The 20,411-nt window shown below is 43.3% G+C and overlaps 1 protein-coding gene across 1 annotated transcript in view; it reads right to left on the bottom strand.

The window, feature by feature from the left end:
• DMD (dystrophin) overlaps positions 1-20,411 on the bottom strand; it is a 1,918,566-nt gene that overhangs the window by 1,272,886 nt on the left and 625,269 nt on the right. Inside the window, exon 19 of the mRNA XM_058186507.1 lies at positions 5,935-6,022. Coding sequence (XP_058042490.1) covers positions 5,935-6,022 — 88 coding nt within the window. The remainder of the gene's footprint in view (positions 1-5,934; positions 6,023-20,411) is intronic.

Genomic DNA, 20,411 nt, shown 5'->3' with positions numbered 1-20,411 from the left:
ACTTGGGGACACATTCCAGTATTTCCAATATCAATGGAAAAATGCACATAATTGGGAGAGCATGGTGTAAATACTATGCATGCTTAAAATGACTGCATATGGATAGAAAAAAAGAGGGTGTCAGCCTCCGCTCACCAATCTTCACTAATTGTGTATTTTATATTTTAGTAGATTGTTAGATTTGTTACCTTGTCTAGTGTTAAATAATTCAATGTTTTATGCTATATCATTGCCTTACATGATAATGGGGTGAGGGCCCTTTAAGATTGTTGGCTGACAATTACTGCAAAGGAGAAGGAAGGGATTCAAAATCAGCATGATGACCAGAGGCACGGAATTATCAATGTACCCTGCATTCCAGGCATTCCAAGCAGGAGGAGACCATCGGAAGGAGTTTACCACGTGGCCCATGGGGGAATTGGCATTGGCCCAGAACTGACCTTTGGGGGGAGGAGGGACTAATGAAGGGATATGTGCTGTCCACCATATTTTGCTTCAGTTTCAGCTTTTCTATAATTGCATTCAGATGTATTTAGTAAAAGTACTTTTCTTTATTTTCAAATGAAGTCAAGGTGTTTCTTTCCTAAATATTAATCAGAGGCAGTCTGACAGAGGGGCAAATAACTTTTTATAAAAAAAATACTAAAAAAATAATAAAAAGGAATATACAATATACAATACGGTTGACCGTTTAATATTGGGTCTTGGTGAACTATCGGAATGACTGGAACATCTTTGCCGATTAGGGATGGACACTCTTTCGCCGTTTTATTGACTACTCCTCCATGAGATACTCGTCTGCCGAACTATTACGACTGCGAGGTTCCCCCGCCTTGCAGGAATGGCCCTCCAAGTTATCGAGGGCTTACCTTAACGAAGGGTCTTGGGACCCAGAGAGGTGGCATGCGGCCAAGAAGAATTTGTGGGGTTTTTTAAATAGATTTGTAAATAAGGGTTTTTTAAAGGGGGGAGGGACATGACGGGTGGGGGTAAGGACCCGTCGGGGAGGGATCCAGCCCCTGTGCTGGTTCGCGGCATCAGGGCATCTGGTCTGAAGGCGGGGGGGGAGGGGTTCGTTCCAGGATTAGAGGGTTGTTCCATCTGTACGGTAAGTGGGAGAGGCAGATATGGCGGGGGAGGGGGCCGTATCGAGTGTTGGGAGCACGTGCTCGCTGCTTGAAAGCGATCACGTGCTCCGGCCCCTCAGTCCCTACCCGTTCCTCGGGCGGCCATGATCCTCAGAGCTTGGATCTTCGGTTGATGTTATGTCATGCCCGGTCCGTGGTTAATAAAGCTCCCCTGATTTGTGATCTTATTCAGGGGGAGTCCGCGGACCTTATGGGCATTACGGAGACCTGGTTGGGCCCAGAGGGGGGAGTTCCCCTTGTCGAGCTGTGCCCCCCGGGTTTCCGAGCATTTCATCAACCGAGGGCCCAAGGTAGGGGTGGGGGGGTGGCGGTTGTCATTAAGGAGGATCTAGAGCTGAGGGAGGCCACTGTTCCTCAGATTGCCGGCTGTGAATCCCTCTATGTGAGGTGGGGCCATAGGAATCAGTTGGGCTTGTTGATCGCATACCTGGCTCCTTGCTGTGTGAACATAGCCCTGCCCGAGCTGTTGGAGGTACTTGCCGGTGTGGCGGTTGAGACCCCCAGACTTATGGTTATGGGGGATTTCAACCTGCCATCAGCTGGCTTGTCATCGACTGCAGCTCGGGAGTTCCAGGCTTCCATGATGGCCTTGGACCTGATTCGAGTAAATGATGGCCCTACACACATGGGAGGAGGCACGCTGGATCTACTTTATATCTCTGGACAGTGGTTAAATGATCTGGAATTAGATAACTTAGTAACAGAACTGTTGTCATGGACAGATCATTTTCTCCTTCGCCTAGACCTCCGAACCACCACCCACCATCGCAGGGAGACGGAACCTATACGTTGGTTCTGTCCCAGGCGCCTGATGGACCCTGAGAGGTTCCTGACGGAGCTTGGGCCAATTCCTGAGGATCTGGCCCACGGCTCGACTGAGGAACTAGTTGCGGCCTGGGAACAGGCCGCGGCTGGGGCCTTGGACCGGGTCGCGCCTTTGCGGCCTCTGACCCGGCGCAGGTCTCATCCGGCCCCTTGGTTCTCCGAGGGGCTGAGGGAGATGAAACGCCGGAGAAGATGCCTAGAGAGCACTTGGAGGTCCAGTCGTTCCGAAGCTGATCGGACACTAGTTAGGTCCTATTCTAGGACCTACCTAGTGGCAATGAGGGAGGCGACGCGCTCCTACGCCTCCACCCTCATTGTGTCGGCAGATAACCGCCCAGCCGCCCTGTTTTGGGTGACCCGCTCCCTCCTTCCTCAGGAGGTGCGGGATGACTCTTTGAAGGGACATGCCGAGGAGTTTAGTGGTTATCTATACGATAAAATCGCTCAGCTCCGGGATGGTCTGGACCGAAATTGGGATGATCCAAGCGAGGGAGAGGAGGCACGTCTTGTCGAGTCTGTTTGGGATGAGTTTGACCCTGTGGCTCCCGAGGACGTCGACAGGTTGTTGGGGAGGCTTCATGCCACTACATGTTTACTGGACCCGTGTCCTTCCTGGCTGGTACTGGCCACTCAGGAAGTGACACGAGGCTGGCTCCAGGTGATCATCAACGCTTCTTTGTTGGAAGGGGTTTTCCCTGCCGCCTTGAAAGAGGCGGTGGTGAGACCCCTCCTCAAGAAGCCCTCCCTGGACCCGGCTATTTTGGGTAATTATCGTCCGGTCTCCAACCTTCGCTTCGTTGCGAAGGTTGTAGAGAGTGTTGTGGCATGACAGCTACCCCAATACCTGGATGAAGCCGTCTATCTAGACCCGTTCCAGTCCGGCTTCCGACCCGGATACAGCACGGAGACAGCTTTGGTCGCATTGGTGGATGATCTCTGGAGGGCCAGGGACAGGGGTTATTCCTCTGCCCTGATCCTATTAGACCTCTCAGCGGCTTTTGATACCATCGACCATGGTATCTTGCTGTGCCGGTTGGGGGGATTGGGAGTGGGAGGCTCCTCCTACCTCTCTGACCGGTCGCAGACGGTGTTGACAGGAGGGCAGAGATCGACCGCGAGGCACCTCACTTGTGGGGTGCCGCAGGGGTCGATTCTCTCGCCTCTCCTGTTCAACATCTATATGAAGCCGTTGGGCGAGGTCATCAGTGGCTTTGGGGTGAGCTATCATCTGTACGCTGATGATACTCAGCTGTACTTTTCCACCCCAGGCCACCCCAGCGAAGCTGTCGAAGTGCTGTCCCGTTGTCTGGAGGCCGTACGGGTCTGGATGGGGAGAAACAGACTCAGACTCAATCCATCCAAGACGGAGTGGCTGTGGATGCCGGCATCTCGGTACAGTCAGCTGCAACCGCAGCTGACTGTTGGGGGTGAGTCATTGGCCCCGACGGAAAGGGTGCGCAACTTGGGCGTTCTCCTGGATGGACGGCTGTCGCTTGAAGACCATGTGGGGGGCGTCTCCAGGAGAGCTTTACCAGGTTCGCCTGGTTCGCCAGTTGCGCCTTTCTGGACCGGGATGCCTTATGCACAGTCACTCATGCGCTGCTACCTCTCGCTTGGATTATTGCAATGCTCTCTACATGGGGCTACCCTGAGGTGCACTCGACTTCAGCTAGTCCAGAATGCAGCTGCGCGGGTGATTGAGGGAGCACCACATTGCTCCCGGGTAACACCACTCCTGCGCAGTCTGCACTGGCTACCTGTGGTCTTTCGGGTGCGCTTCAAGGTTCTGGTTACCACCTTTAAAGCGCTCCATGGCTTAGGGCCTGGGTACTTATGGGACCGCCTGCTGTTACCGCATGCCTCCCACCGACCCGTGCGCTCTCACAGAGAGGGTCTTCTCAGGTGCCGTCCGCCAAGCAATGCCGGCTGGCAGCCCCAGGAAGGGCCTTCTCTGTTGGGGCTCCACACTCTGGAACGACCTTCCCCGGTTTGCGCCAAATATCTGACCTTCGGACCTTTCGTTGGGAATTAAAAACTCATTTATTCATTCAAGCGGGACTGGACTGATTTTTTAGATTTTTTAAATTTCTAAATTTTAAATTTTAAATTTTTAAATCTTCTGTAATTTTATATGGGGTATTTTAGGTTGGTCAATTTGACGGTTTTAATTTGGCCACTATTGAATAGGTATTTTAAATTGATTTTTAACTTTGTATACTTATTGCTTTTTATCTTGGCTGTACACCGCCCTGAGTCCTTCGGGAGAAGGGCAGTATAAAAGTTTAATAAATAAATAAATAAATAAATAAATAAATATCGGTGGTTCTCCTCCTATCTCTCTGACTGGTTGCAGACGGTGTTGACAGGGGGGCAGAGGTCGACCGCGAGGTGCCTCACTTGTGGGGTGCCGCAGGGGTCGATCCTCTCGCCCCTTCTGTTCAACATCTATATGAAGCCGTTGGGTGAGATCATCAGTGGCTTTGGGGTGAGATACCAGCTGTACGCTGATGACACCCAGCTGTACTTTTCCACCCCAGGCCACCCCAATGAAGCTGTTGAAGTGCTGTCCCGGTGTGTGGAAGCCGTACAGGTCTGGATGGGGAGAAACAGGCTCAAGCTTAATCCCTCCAAGACGGAGTGGCTGTGGATGCCGGCACCCCGATTCAGTCAGCTGCAGCTGCGGCTGACTGTTGGAGGCGAGTTATTGGCCCCAAAGGATAGGGTGCGCAACTTAGGTGTCCTCCTGGATGAATGGCTGTCGTTTGAAGATCATTTGACGGCCGTCTCCAGGAGGGCCTTCCACCAGGTTCGCCTGGTTCGGCAGTTGCGCCCCTTCCTTGATCGGGATGCCCTGTGCACAGTCACTCATGCGCTCGTTACCTCTCGCTTGGATTATTGTAATGCTCTCTACATGGGGCTCCCCTTGAGGTGCACTCGGAGGCTTCAGTTAGTCCAGAATGCAGCTGCTGGTGATTGAGGGAGCACCACATTGCTCCCGGTAACACCGCTCCTGCGCAGACTGCACTGTCTACCTGTGGCCTTTCGGGTGCACTTTAAGGTTTTGGTTACTACCTTTAAAGCGCTCCATGGCTTAGGGCCTGGGTACTTATGGGACCGCCTGCTGTTACCGCATGCCTCCCACCGACCCGTACGCTCTCACAGAGAGGGACTTCTCAGGGTGCCGTCCGCCAAGCAATGCCGGCTGGCGGCCCCCAGGGGAAGGTCCTTCTCTGTGGGGGCTCCCACACTCTGGAACGAACTTCCCCCGGGTTTACGCCAAATACCTGACCTTCGGACCTTCCGCCGCGAACTGAAGACACATCTTTTTATGCGCGCGGGGCTGGCTTAAATTTTATTGATTTTTAAATTTCTATTATTAATTTTAAGGGTTTTTAGTTTTATATATTTTAAAGTTTTTTAGGCCAATTATAAAATAAGTTTTTTAATTTGTATTTTAAATTGTATATTGTATTGTCTGTTTTTATTTTGGCTGAGTCCTTCGGGAGAAGGGCGGTATAAAAATCGAATAAATAATAATAATAATAATAACAATGAGCCAAGAAGACAGAACCAAAAATTATATAAAACCATCATGTGGTCAGATAAGCAGACATTCAAAATGAGAAAAAAATGAAGCAAAGTGAAGAATAAATATTGTGAGATTTTTCCAAAATTTTATAACTTTAAAAAAATGAAATTCTATTTCATTTTAGTCCAATATTAAGATTGCCCAGTCTTCAAAAGGTGGATGTACTGCAAATATTTTGAACCACACTTCAAAAGTGGTGGTAAATTCCTATTGTTTTTGCTAATTAAAATTTAACATATAGAATAAATTTATAAAAAGGAAGAATAGCCCATTTTAATGTTCATGACTCACTAATAAAATTCCTATGATACAATTCTATGTTTTTTATAAAACCACTAAGAGTGTTATATAAATTTAGTGCCATGTAATTACCATTCACCATCTGTTCCACGAGGGCCTCACATGATCTATTGGCATCTTGAAGCTTCCTGTACTTGTCAGGTTTTTCTCTTTCTATGATCTGTAACATGATGAAAAAGTTGCACATTTCATATGAAACAATTGAAACCTTGATTAGATAAATATGTTTTTAAAAGCAATTGTGTTGTCCTTGATAAATCTGAAAATATTGCTATATTTAAATATTCATGTATTTTCAGTCAATACAAACTTAGATTATTCCTCATTTATCTAAATTTCCATCTTTTTGCCTGGTTAATCAGATTCTGCAAATTAATCAAATATGATTTTTTTTGTATTAATGCAATTCTTTATCAGGGTCCAGCATGAATATGAAATATGAAATATTTCAGAATCAAATATGAAATATTTAATGACTCCTTTAAATGTCCCTTTTATTAATGTTTTATTAATGTTTTGAAGTAGTAATTACACTTAACCTAAGCAGCAATAATAAATTATTACTGAAACCACTACTTCCTCCATATTTTATTGAATATTAAATGCAACATATTGCTGCTTTGCATTTGTTGCATCTAATTCAAACTACATCTACCTGCACTTTTACCCCATGAGTACCGTATATACTCGAGTATAAGCCGATCCGAATATAAGCCGAGGTACCTAATTTTACCACAAAAACTGGGAAAAACTATTGACTCGAGTATAAGCCGAGGGTGGGAAATGAGGCAGCTACTGGTCAATGTAAAAAATAAAGATAGAGCCAAGTAAAATAACATGAATATTTATTTGAACGAAAAACAATAAAAGTGCAAAAGGGGGTCCCCAAAAAGAATATGGTATCAAAAATACAGTATCTTTAAAAGTAACAGCAACCAAGCTAACGAGAGCTAAAATCCCTCAAAACTGGAGTTCTCCTCCTCATCATCTGTTTGTCCAAACAGAGCTTCAGCTACTTCAGCTTCTGTGATGTTATCCGCATATACGTTGTCGTCATCACTGAGTTCACAGTCGTCATCATCACTGCTGTCACTCTCATACAATGCGCTGTCTTCACTGCCATCCATAGCATTACTAATGCCACATTTCTTGAAGGCACGTTGCACCATGTCCTCTGGAATATCTTCCCATGCATCACGAACCCACTGTGCTATTAGTTCTATGTCTGGCTTTCTCAGATTTCCAACTTTTGTCAGACGAGCTTGACCAGATGTCATCCATTCATGCCACATCCTTCGCACATGGTCCTTGAAAGGTTTATTTAAACTGACATCTAGGGGCTGCAATACAGATGTAAGCCCACCTGGAATAACGGCCAAAGTGACTTGAGATGACTTTGCCAATTTTTTTATGTCATCAGATGTGTGGGCTCTGAACATATCCCAAACTAACAGTGATCTTCTAGTCCAGTCCCCACTCCTCAAGCAAGAGATCCTATACTGTTTCAGACAAAGGATTGTCCAGTCTGTTCTTTAAAAACCCTCCAGGAATGAAGTGTCCAATAAGGTTCAAATTGCAAGTACGGTAGTCCTCAATTTAAGACTGCAATTGAGCCCAAAACATTGTTTTGTTATTTTCCCTAACCGTGTATGTATCCCCCTGCCCCCATTTCGTCAGGCTGCCATCAAAGCGAAGCACGGCTGAATATTATTATTATTATTATTATTATTATTATTATTATTATTATTATTATTATTATTATCATTATCATCATCATCATCATCATCATTATTATTATTATTATTATCATTATCATTATTATCATTATCATCATCATCATTATTATTATTATTATTATTATTATTATCATTATCATTATCATCATCATTATTATTATTATCATTATCATTATTATCATTATCATTATTATTATTATTATTATCATTATCATTATCATTATTATCATTATCATCATCATTATTATTATTATTATTATTATCATTATTATTATTATTATTATATGATGATGATGATTTTTTTGCATTGGACAGAGCGAGCTTCAGTTTACCAAACTTTGTATCTTTTAATGAAACGCATAGTCTGGAAGGGACTGTTTGAACTCACAAAACACTTGCAACTTTTAGTTCCGTGCTGAGGATTTTTGGAAAGCAGCCCAGCAATATTTATTTATTGCTCGGACTGCTCTTATTTTCACTCCCCCTTTTCTTTTCTTTTCCTTCCCTCCCTCCCTCCTTCTCTGCCTCTCTTCGTCCCCACCTCCCGGGATCCTTGCGGGTCGAAGGTTCTGCCCTGCCTTACACCAGCCGCCCACCCATGCCAAGGTCTCCTGGCTCTTTCGCCTCTGTAAGCAGCGGCCGGCAGCGCCGCCCCTCCCTCCATGGATCGGCTCCTTCCCCAGCACTGAAGGCATCCTTAGGAATACACCTCCACCTCCAGGAAAATAAAAAGAGGCAGAGAAGGTAAATCGCCCGCCCCGTTCGGAAAGGAAGGGGAGAGGACTCAATGGAAGAAGGAGAGGAGAATTACCAATAACAAACACAAAGCGCTGGGTTAGAGGTGCCTTGTCATGTACAAGGAGATCAGAGAGGGCAACCACCGTGAAACAATAATCAGACTCAAAACGGGCTGCTTATTTGCCATTTGCTCTGGGTAGAACGGGTTTTTTTTTTAAAAAATTGGTTTGGAGAAGGAAAGCTAATTTGCTGATCTGCGCGAGGGTCGGTTTCTTTTGCCTCCCTTCTTCTTCCTCCTCCTTCTTCCCACCCTAGCTTGCAATGCCCCCATCTCTCCTCCTCCTCCTCCTCCTGCTTCTCTCTCGGGGAGAAATTGTTTGTTCTTGCCGATTTCTCCGCTTTCCAAGAGGCTTTTCTTTTCACCTCTTTCTCCCCACCTCCCCAATTTCCATAGGGGAAAAAAACCCTGGGGAAAACTTGGCAAAAATAAAATAAAATAAAAGTACTGAGTGCAAATGTTTTTTTATACTGTAGTTGGAGTTTTCCACGTTTCTTTCACATTCAAGGCAGCATTCTCCCCCATCCTCGCTGCTTTTCCAAAACATGCTTTGAAACCTTTGCATTTTATTGGGATGTATTCAGTGACAACGCCTCCGCCTCCGAGGCGAGAGGAGGACAGTAAGAGGAGGGCGAGTGACAAACAAATAAAGAGAGTTCTTCTGCCCCTTGGCGTTTGACACACTCGCCCTCCTCTCCAAAAGCCGAAATTGAGTGCGGCAGTGGGGTGGGTGGGTGGGTGGGGGAGGCCGCCGTGAAGTGCCGGCTGGGGAGCCGGATTGAAGTGCGGCATGCTTTGCCAGCTCGGCCGGCTCGTTTTGGGGCGGCTGGCCTCCGCGCTTCCGCCGCTTTTGATGGCGGCGGCGGCGGTGGTCGGCGGAGGCGGAGGCGTTCGACATTTCGCCCCTCTCACTCGTCCTCCTCTTGCCGCGGTGGGGGCGGAGGCGTTGTCACCTCGCCCTCCTCTCCAAAAGGCGAAATTGAGTGCGGCGGCAGGGGAGGCCGCCGTGAAGTGCCGGCTGGGGGCCAGGGCCAATCCCGGGCTCCCCAGCCGGCACTTCACGGAGGGCTCAACGCCACCACTCTCTGCCCTCCTCTCCGCCGAGAGGAGAGGGGAGGGTGACCGCCAGGGGCAGAGAATGCCTGTTTGCACTACCGGCCGAGAGGGTGTCAACAACACCTCTCAAGCCGAAATTGAGTGCGGCGGCAGGGGAGGCCGCCGTGAAGTGCCGGCTGGGGAGCCGGGATTGGCTCCCGGGCTCCCCAGCCGGCACTTCACGGCGGCCTCCCCACCCCACTGCCGCCGCACTCAATTTGACCGGAGAGGAGGGCGAGTGACAACGCCTCCGCCTCCGAGGCGAGTGACAAACAAATAAAGAGAGTTCTCGCTTGGATTATTGCAATGCTCTCACATGGGGCTCCCCAGCCGGCATTGAGTAATCCACTCGCGGTGGAGGCCTGAGCGGCTGGGGAGCCGGGATTGGCTCCCGGGCTCCCCAGCCGGCACTTCACGGCGGCCTCCCCACCACCCCACTGCCGCCGCACTTCACGGCGGCCTCCCCACCACCCCACTGCCGCCGCACTCAATTTCGCTGAGTGACAAACAAAGCGAGAAGAACTCTATTTGTTTGTCACTCTCGCCCTCCTCTCGAAAGCGAAATTGAGTGCGGCGGCAGAGGCCGCCGTGAAGTGCCGGCTGGGCCCCAGCCGGCACTTCACGGCGGCCTCCCCACCACCCCACTGCCGCCGCACTCAATTTCGCTCGGAGAGGAGGGCGAGTGACAACGCCAAGGGCTAGAACTCATTTGTTTGTCACTCTCGCCCTTCGAAGCAATTGAGTGCGGCGGCAGAGGCCGCCGTGAAGTGCCGGCTGGGGGCCGGGATTGGCTCCCGGGCTCCCCAGCCGGCACTTCACGGCGGCCTCCCCACCACCCCACTGCCGCCGCACTCAATTTCGCTCGGAGAGGAGGGCGAGTGACAACGCCCCTCCGCCCCTCCGAGGCGAGAGGAGGACAGTAAGAGGAGGGCGAGTGACAACGCCCCTCCGCCCCTCCGCCGACCACCCGCCGCCGCCATCAAAAGCGGGCGAAGAAAACGCCGAGGCCAGCCGCGCAAAACGAGCCGGCCGAGCTGGCAAAGCATGCCGGCAGCATTCTCCTGCCGGCCCAGCTGTTCCCGAGGGCAAAAACCCTCTCCTGGGTCGGCTCTGCAAGTAGACTCGAGTATAAGCCGAGGGGGCGTTTTTCAGCACAAAAAACGTGCCGAAAAACTCGGCTTATACTCGAGTATATACGGTACTACATGAATGTTTTACATGATGGGAGAGTAGATATTGTATAGCTACAGAATTCGTCTGAAACAAGGCTCTCAGTATATGTGAATGCATATCAGTACCTCTCTCTGAATTATTAAAAACTCGGTGTTCAGAAGTTGCCCCCTTCTGCTTCCAATTATATATGCAGGTATTGCCATTTTAAATGCAGAGAGAGCTGGAAGCCACTGAAAAACAATTGCACAAATTTGGAAAGGATAATTTGGAAATGATTGCACAATTTTGTGCAATTTGCAAAATTTGGAAACTATGCAAAAATGCATAGCCCTGGTGCATAGTTTACAATTGATGGATGGATGAGAAATTAATCATAGAAATGTATTTTTTAAAAAGGTTGGACTTTTCTAACATACAAGATTGTTCAAGAGTGTGTACATGAAATTTACACTTTTCATAATTTTATGCTATAATTAACAGTAAACATTACTGCTCAGCATTTTAAAATATTATTTCAAAGTAAACTGGATAAAAATGGTATAGTATAAAAATATTTAGGCAAAATGTACATTTTTGAATAATATGCACACAATTATAGCTTATTATTATATGTTTTCTGTTGTTTTTATTGGCTGTGAACTTATCCTTAAAACTATAAATATAATAAATAAATAAATAAATAAATTATAAATTATAAAGTGTCTTGAAAATTGTACACTGAGAAAATACATGTGTTAGGATGTATGAAAGTACATGTATACCAGTATTTCATAATCATAATAACAGAGTTGGAAGGGACCTTGGAGGTCTTCTAGTCCAACCCCTACAGGCAGAAACCCTACACCATTTCAGACAAATGGCTATCCAACATTTTCTTAAAAATTTCCAGTGTTGGAGCATTCACAACTTCTGCAGGCAAGTTGTTCCACTTATTAATTGTTCTAACTGTCAGGAAATTTCTCCTTAGTTCTAAGTTGCTTCTCTCCTTGATCAGTTTCCACCCATTGCTTCTTGTTCTACCCTCAGGTGCTTTGGAGAATAGTTTGACTCCTTTTTTGTGGCAGCCCCTGAGATATTGGAACACTGCTATCATGTCTCCCCTAGTCCTCCTTTTCATTAAACTAGACATACCCAGTTCCTGCAACCGTTCTTCATATGTTTTAGCCTCCAGTCCCCTAATCATCTTTGTTGCTCTTCTCTGCACTTTCTAGAGTCTCCACATCTTTTTTACAACGTGGCGACCAAAACTGGATGCAGTATTCCAAGTGTGGCCTTACCAAGGCATTATAAAGTGGTACTAACACTTCACATGATCTATTGGCATCTTGAAGCTTCCTGTACTTGTCAGGTTTTTCTCTTTCTATGATCTGTAACATGATGAAAAAGTTGCACATTTCATATGAAACAATTGAAACCTTGATTAGATAAATATGTTTTTAAAAGCAATTGTGTTGTCCTTGATAAATCTGAAAATATTGCTATATTTAAATATTCATGTATTTTCAGTCAATACAAACTTAGATTATTCCTCATTTATCTAAATTTCCATCTTTTTGCCTGGTTAATCAGATTCTGCAAATTAATCAAATATGATTTTTTTTGTATTAATGCAATTCTTTATCAGGGTCCAGCATGAATATGAAATATGAAATATTTCAGAATCAAATATGAAATATTTAATGACTCCTTTAAATGTCCCTTTTATTAATGTTTTATTAATGTTTTGAAGTAGTAATTACACTTAACCTAAGCAGCAATAATAAATTATTACTGAAACCACTACTTCCTCCATATTTTATTGAATATTAAATGCAACATATTGCTGCTTTGCATTTGTTGCATCTAATTCAAACTACATCTACCTGCACTTTTACCCCATGAGTACTACATGAATGTTTTACATGATGGGAGAGTAGATATTGTATAGCTACAGAATTCGTCTGAAACAAGGCTCTCAGTATATGTGAATGCATATCAGTACCTCTCTCTGAATTATTAAAAACTCGGTGTTCAGAAGTTGCCCCCTTCTGCTTCCAATTATATATGCAGGTATTGCCATTTTAAATGCAGAGAGAGCTGGAAGCCACTGAAAAACAATTGCACAAATTTGGAAAGGATAATTTGGAAATGATTGCACAATTTTGTGCAATTTGCAAAATTTGGAAACTATGCAAAAATGCATAGCCCTGGTGCATAGTTTACAATTGATGGATGGATGAGAAATTAATCATATAGAAAATGTATTTTTAAAAAGGTTGGACTTTTCTAACATACAAGATTGTTCAAGAGTGTGTACATGGAAATTTACACTTTTCATAATTTTATGCTATAATTAACAGTAAACATTACTGCTCAGCATTTTAAAATATTATTTCAAAGTAAACTGGATAAAAATGGTATAGTATAAAAATATTTAGGCAAAATGTACATTTTTGAATAATATGCACACAATTATAGCTTATTATTATATGTTTTCTGTTGTTTTTATTGGCTGTGAACTGCCCTGAGTCCTTCGGGAGAAGGGCGGTATATAAATATAATAAATAAATAAATAAATAAATTATAAATTATAAAGTGTCTTGAAAATTGTACACTGAGAAAATACATGTGCTAGGATGTATGAAAGTACATGTATACCAGTATTTCATAATCATAATAACAGAGTTGGAAGGGACCTTGGAGGTCTTCTAGTCCAACCCCCTACTTAGGCAGGAAACCCTACACCATTTCAGACAAATGGTTATCCAACATCTTCTTAAAAATTTTCAGTGTTGGAGCATTCACAAATTCTGCAGGCAAGTTGTTCCACTTATTAATTGTTCTGTCAGGAAATTTCTCCTTAGTTCTAAGTTGCTTCTCTCCTTGATCAGTTTCCACCCATTGCTTCTTGTTCTACCCTCAGGTGCTTTGGAGAATAGTTTGACTCCCTCTTCTTTGTGGCAACCCCTGAGATATTGGAACACTGGTATCATGTCTCCCCTAGTCCTTCTTTTCATTAAACTAGACATGCCCAGTTCCTGCAACCGTTCTTCATATGTTTTAGCTTCCAGTCCCCTAATCATCTTTGTTGCTCTTCTCTCCACTCTTTCTAGAGTCTCAACATCTTTTTTACATCATGGTGACCAAAACTGAATGCAATATTCCAAGTGTGGCCTTACAAAGGCATTATAATGTGGTATTAATACTTCACATGATCTTGATTCTATCCCTCTGTTTATGTAGCCCAGAATTGTGTTGGCTATTTTGGCAGCTACTGCACACTGCTGGCTCATATCTAAATGGTTGTCCGCTAGGACTCCAAGATCCCTCTCACAGTTATTACTATTGAGCAAGGTACCACATATACGGTACCTGTGCATTTTGTTTTGATATTTTTTGCCTAAATGTAGAACCTTACTTTTTTCATTGTTGAATTTCATTTTGTTAGATAGCGCCCAATGTTCAAGTCTGTCAAGAACTTTCTGTATCTTGAGCCTATCTTCTGGAGTGTTGGCTATTCCTGCCAGCTTGGTGTCATCTGCAAATTTGATGAGTTCCCCATCTATCCCCTTGTCCAAGTCATTGATGAAGAAGTTGAAGAGTACTGGGCCTAAAACAGAGCCTTGGGGTACTCCACTGCATACTTCCCTCCATGTGGATGTAGTTCCATTGAGGACTACATGTTGAGTACGGTTGGTCAGCCAGTTACGAATCCATCTACTGGTGGTGCTAACTAACCCACATTTTTCTACTTTATCTAGTAGTAGGTTATGGTTTACTTTAACAAATGCTTTACTGAAGTCCAAGTAAATTATATTGACAGCATTCCTCTGGTCCACTAATTTTGTCATAGAATGCTATAAAATCTGTTTTTGATAAACCCATGTTGGCTTTCGGTTATTACTTTGTTTGCTTCTAGGTGTTCGGTGATTCGTTGCTTGATTATCTTTTCCAGAATCTTCCCTGGTATTGAGGTAAGGCTGTTAGGTCTGTAGTTTCCTGGATCTGTTTTTTTTTTCCTTTTTTGAAGATGGGAATTACATCAGCTCTTTTCCAGTCCTCTGACAGTTTCCCCGTGCTCCAGGATCTTTGAAAGACATAGTTCAGTGGTTTTGAGATCTCGTCTGCCAGTTTCTTCAGAACCTTGGGGTGTAATCCATCCAGTCCTGGTGATTTGAACTTGTCTACGATAGACAGGTGTTCACTTACCATTTTCTTCCCTATTTTAACTTGTGTTCCTAATCTGTTTTTTGTGGTGCTGTTTTTGATAGGTTGGATTGTTTTTTCCTTTTGTGTAAAGACAGATGCAAAAAATGAGTTAAGTAGATCTGCTTTCTCCCTGTTGCTTGTCACCTTCTTGCCACTTTCTCCCAGCAATGGGCCAATTGTTTCCTTGACTTTTTTCTTGTTTTTAACATGTTGGAAGAAGCCTTTTTTGTTATTTTTTACTTTTGTTGCTAGCCTTTGTTCATTGTGAGCCTTAGCTTTCCTCACTTCATCTTTACAGGCTCGGGCTATTTGCTGATATTCTGCCTTAGTTATTTGCCCTTCTTTCCACTTTTTATACTTGTCCTTTTTGTCTTTCAATTTGTCAGAGAATTCTTTATGCATCCATGCTGGTTTCTTTTGAGATCTATTATTTTTCGTCTTCATTGATATTGTGTTAGAGTGGGCTTTTATAATCTCACTTTTCAAAATTTCCCAAGCTTCTTGAGTTGTTTTCCCCTTGAGGATTCTCATCCATGGAATCCTTCTCAAGCTCTCTCTAAGTTTATTGAAATTAGCTCTCTTGAAGTCCAAGACTCTAGTTTGACTTTGTTCTACTACTTGTGTTTGCATAATGTTGAATTTCAATATTGCGTGATCACTTGCCCCCAAGGTCCCTGTAGCTTCAGCACCTTCTATCATTTCATCTCTGTTAGTGAGAATTAAGTCCAATAAGGCTGATCCCCTTGTTCCCTTCTCTATTTTTTGGGAAACAAAGTTGTCTGCTATGTTTGTTAGGAACCTGTTGGATCTTCCACTTGGTGCAGAGTTTGTCTCCCAGTTGATGTCAGGGTAGTTAAAATCCCCCATTACTACTGTGATGTGCTTCCTACATACCTTAGTTAGCTGACTAGCAAAAAGTTCATCTACTTCCTCTGTTTGGTTTGGTTGCCTATAGTATAGACCTATGGCAATATCATTCCCCCCCACTTTAATATTGACCCAAATGTATTCAAGATAATTTTCATCATTGTTGTGCTCTATTTCTGAAGAGATTTAATTTCTTGTATATAGTCCACCTCCTCTTTTATTTGGTCTATTTCTTTTAAATAATTTATATCCCTCTAGCTGTATGTTCCATTTGGGGTTTTCAGCCCACCAAGTTTCCGTAATGGCAGCAATATCATATCTGCTCTCATTTACTTGAATTTCTAATTCATCCTGTTTATTCCTCATATTCTGTGCATTGGTGTATAGACATTTGAGTCCATTTTGATTGACCCTGTGTTTACTGTTTACATAACCTGTATTGTGCCTGACTGTCCCTACTTTCTTGCCACCTGTTTGATTAGTGCACGTGGGTTGGCACTCACTATTAAATGGGTGTAAGGGTGTGGGTGGCTCAGGCTGTAAGATAGCCTGTTATTAAAGCACAGCTGCTTGCAATTACTGCAGGCTCGAGTCCCACCAGGCCCAAGGTTGACTCAGCCTTCCATCCTTTATAAGATAGGTAAAATGAGGACCCAGATTGTTGGGGGGGCAATAAGTTGACTTTGTAAATATAAAAATAGAATGAGACTATTGCCTTACACAATGTAAGCCGCCCTGAGTCTTCGGAGAAGGGTGGGATATAAATGTAAATAAAAAAAATGCTTGGTTTTGTTTGATAGCAGGGCTGATAATCTTACCCACAGAGACATCTATGTTACATGCACTGATAACCCTATTAATTTTGGATTGCTGGGGACAGAAATGTTCTGTATCAATTAATTCTCTGTCTCCGTTGTTCAGTTTAAATGTTTATCCTGAAAATCTGTGAATTTATTGCTAAGTAACTCAGTCCCTTTCTTTGATGGATGCAATCCATCTCTTTTGTACAGTTTTTCATTGGACCAGTTGCAGACATCGTGACTAATAAAACCAAAGCCTTCCCTTTTACATCACTCCTTTAGCCACACATTTCACTCCACTACATGCTGGCCTTTACCTTTTTGTTCCTTATATACTGGTAAAACCTCTGAAAAGATAAGCCTACAACCTATACTACTAAGTTCATACCCCAAGCTCTGGAAATCATTCTGCACAGAAAGTACATCCTTTTGGGACAGATCATTTGTGCCAAGATGTATAATAGCATCAACATTTGTGCATACTCTTGCTATGAAAAAGAAGAATCCTAAGAAATGTTCATGTAAATGAAAAGATACTATTAGTCATTCCTAATCCTAGAATATTATTTTGGTCATTTTTGCAAAGCATCCAAATAATAACAGTTTACAGTTTAACATTCAAACATAACTAGTTATATAAAATTGCTGCTCCAGAAAAACTTTTTTGACTCCTGTGATAAGCATCTAGCAACTTATAAGGTTTTGGTAAGAGCCGTAGTAGTTCAGTGGTTAGAATGTAGTACTGCAGGCTTCTTCTGCTGACTGCCAGCTGACTGCAATTTGGCAGTTTGAATCTCGCCAGGCTCAAGGTTGACTCAGTATCCTATCCTTCTGAGGTGGGTAAAATGAGGACCCAGATTGTTGGGGGCAATATGCTGACTCTGTAAACTGCTTAGAGAGGGCTTTAAAGCACTGTGAAGCAGTGTATAAATCTAAGTGCTATTGCCTTGCTATTGCTATTGCTATTGGTTCAGTAAATTTCTCTTCAAGTCATACATTCTATTTCTGCAAGGAAGTCTTCAGACTAGGTATTGGTCCTTAATCCCCATCATTCATCTGTATTTGCATTTGCATAATTGAAAAAATAGCAATTGGCTCAACAAATAACGGTTGTAGGTTCTGGGCTTTGCAGAAACCTTTACTCAAGTTCAAACAAATGCAAATAAATCATTCTTTTAGAACTTTCATGGGATTTCCAAAAGACAAGAAGACTGCTGGCACTGCATGTTTGACCATGTCTTTTATCAAAGCTTCTACATGTTTAGTATTTCTTTTTGGGTTTGTAAAACAGAAAAACAAAATATGAAAGAACAGAATCTATATAGATTTGGGGGGAAAACTCTGAAGGGGACTTATAGTTGTATTATGCAATACAAGAATTATTACCAGTTGAAGTTCTTTTCTTGATCTAATTTAATGTAACACGTTCTATTTCTTGATATGCATACATGTATATTCAAATACACATGCATACATACGCATTGTTTAGCAATCCATATAACTAAAACATTGGTGCAAACTTCTAATTTGCAGTATATTTTTATTAACTACTCTCCAAGAATATGAATTAGAAAATAGTTGTAAGTAGATAGCAAAAATTGTATAACACTGAAACTGTAGGTTAATGCAACATGACCAGATAGTACAAGAAATTAGCCACTTGAACTTTTTAGGGCTGTTCATAACAAAAGTTAACTGCAGTGTCAAAGACAATTACATAACATTGCCAGGGAATATTCTCCAAGTTCCAAGTTAGAGGTGAAATCCCAGAAAAATAGAAAAAAGTTTTCTAAGTATCTTCCAAGAAATGTCATAAATATGTAGGATTGTTTCTGAAATAAGCTAAAGTTAATTTCTCCATTACTAACTTAAATATAATTTTCAAAACAAATTCCTACAATTTTGCAGAGGAAAAAAGTGTATGCCAAAGGGGGGGAAAAAAGGTTTTAAAATGGGACAATTAAAAGGAATTCAGAAAGCTGAACATTTTTAAAAATGAGATATGAGACCCAATCATATCTCAGCATTTTATATTTTATAAAGCTCTTCTGCCTATAAACATTCTTTTATTCAAATGTCACACTGACAAGTTATAATCTTTCTCAAATATATATATATATATATATATATATAAGAATATATATATGTATATATATATATATATAGAAGAAGAATAAGTGCACGCATTGAAGAACACAAGAACTCATTCAAAAAAGAGGAACCAACTTCTTCCCTGGTCCAACACTTTAAAGTCACAGGACATGATATTGACTTTAAAAAGACCAGAACTATCGCCAAAACTGAACACTTTAACAACAGAATAATCAGAGAAGCCATTGAGATAGAAAACGCCCACACAGCATGAACAAACGAGATGATACCTCCGCCTACCAGCCATTTGGAAACCTGCCCTTATTGACAAACGTGTCCCTAACACGAGGAATGACACCAGACCCACACTCACGAGGTCCACACAGGATGTCACCACCGCACATCCACCCAGAAAGCAGACCCAAACCCACACTGATCATGAAGCACGACCAAGGACCAGAAGCCAGACCGCAGCTGCAACATTAGCCATTTCAAACCCCTCCAATCCATACATGCAGCAGACTGACACCCACTATGAAGATGTAGCACGACCACAAAGCCAAACAACAGCTATGCAGCTCACCAGCTCAAATCCCCCTGCAGCACAGACTAGACTGAGCACAACCAAGCCCCCACCAACACAGGACACACCCCCAGCCAATCAGAGCACAGAAAACCCCCATCCAATCAGAGCACAGCCAAGCTCCCACCCAATCAGTTCAAACCCCACTAGCAGTTAAAAGGAAGAAACAGCTGCGATCACACATTGCTCCCAGAAGCACGAAGCTGAAGCCTGAAGATGACGAATGAGACTTCGAAACGTCGCCAAGACACTTTCAATTTTACGGGAGAAAACCGAACAACCAAAGACCTATATATATATATATATATATATATATATATATATATATATATATTTGTTTTCTGAGGTTTTCACAGGTGTTTGTATGTAGGTCTTTGGTTGTTCGGGTTTTCTACCGCGTAAAATTGGAAGTGTCTTGGCAACATTTCGACGAAGTCTCATCCTAACACGAGGAATGACACCAGACCCACACTCACGAGGTCCACACAGGATGTCACCACCGCACATCCACCCAGAAAGCAGACCCAAACCCACACTGATCATGAAGCACGACCGCAGCTGCAACATTAGCCATTTCAAACCCCTCCAATCCATACATGCAGCAGACTGACACCCACTATGAAGATGTAGCACCACCACAAAGCCAAACAACAGCTATGCAGCTCACCAGCTCAAATCCCCCTGCAACACAGACTAAATTGAGCACAACCAAGCCCCCACCCAAACAGGACACACCCCCAGCCAATCAGAGCACAAAAAAACCTCCATCCAATCAGAGCACAGCCAAGCTCCCACCCAATCAGTTCAACCCCCCACTAGCAGTTAAAAGGAAGAAACAGCTGCGATCACACATTGCTCCCAGAAGCACGAAGCTGAAGCCTGAAGATGACGAATGAGATTTCGTCGAAATGTTGCCAAGACACTTCCAATTTTACGCGGGAGAAAACCCGAACAACCAAAGACCTACATATATATATATATATATATATATATATATATATATATATATATATATATATATATATATATATATTTGCATTTATATCCCGCCCTTCTCCGAAGACTCAGGGCGGCTTACATTATGTCAAGCAATAGTCTTCATCCATTTGTATATTATATACAAAGTCAACTTATTGCCCCCCAACAATCTGGGTCCTCATTTTACCTAACTTATAAAGGATGGAAGGCTGAGTCAACCTTGGGCCTGGTGGGACTTGAAC

This window comes from Ahaetulla prasina, chromosome 5, assembly GCF_028640845.1.
Source record: "Ahaetulla prasina isolate Xishuangbanna chromosome 5, ASM2864084v1, whole genome shotgun sequence".
Taxonomy (NCBI): domain Eukaryota; kingdom Metazoa; phylum Chordata; class Lepidosauria; order Squamata; family Colubridae; genus Ahaetulla; species Ahaetulla prasina.
Note: the sequence above shows the minus strand (reverse complement) of the source record. Positions and strands in the feature narration are given on the sequence as shown.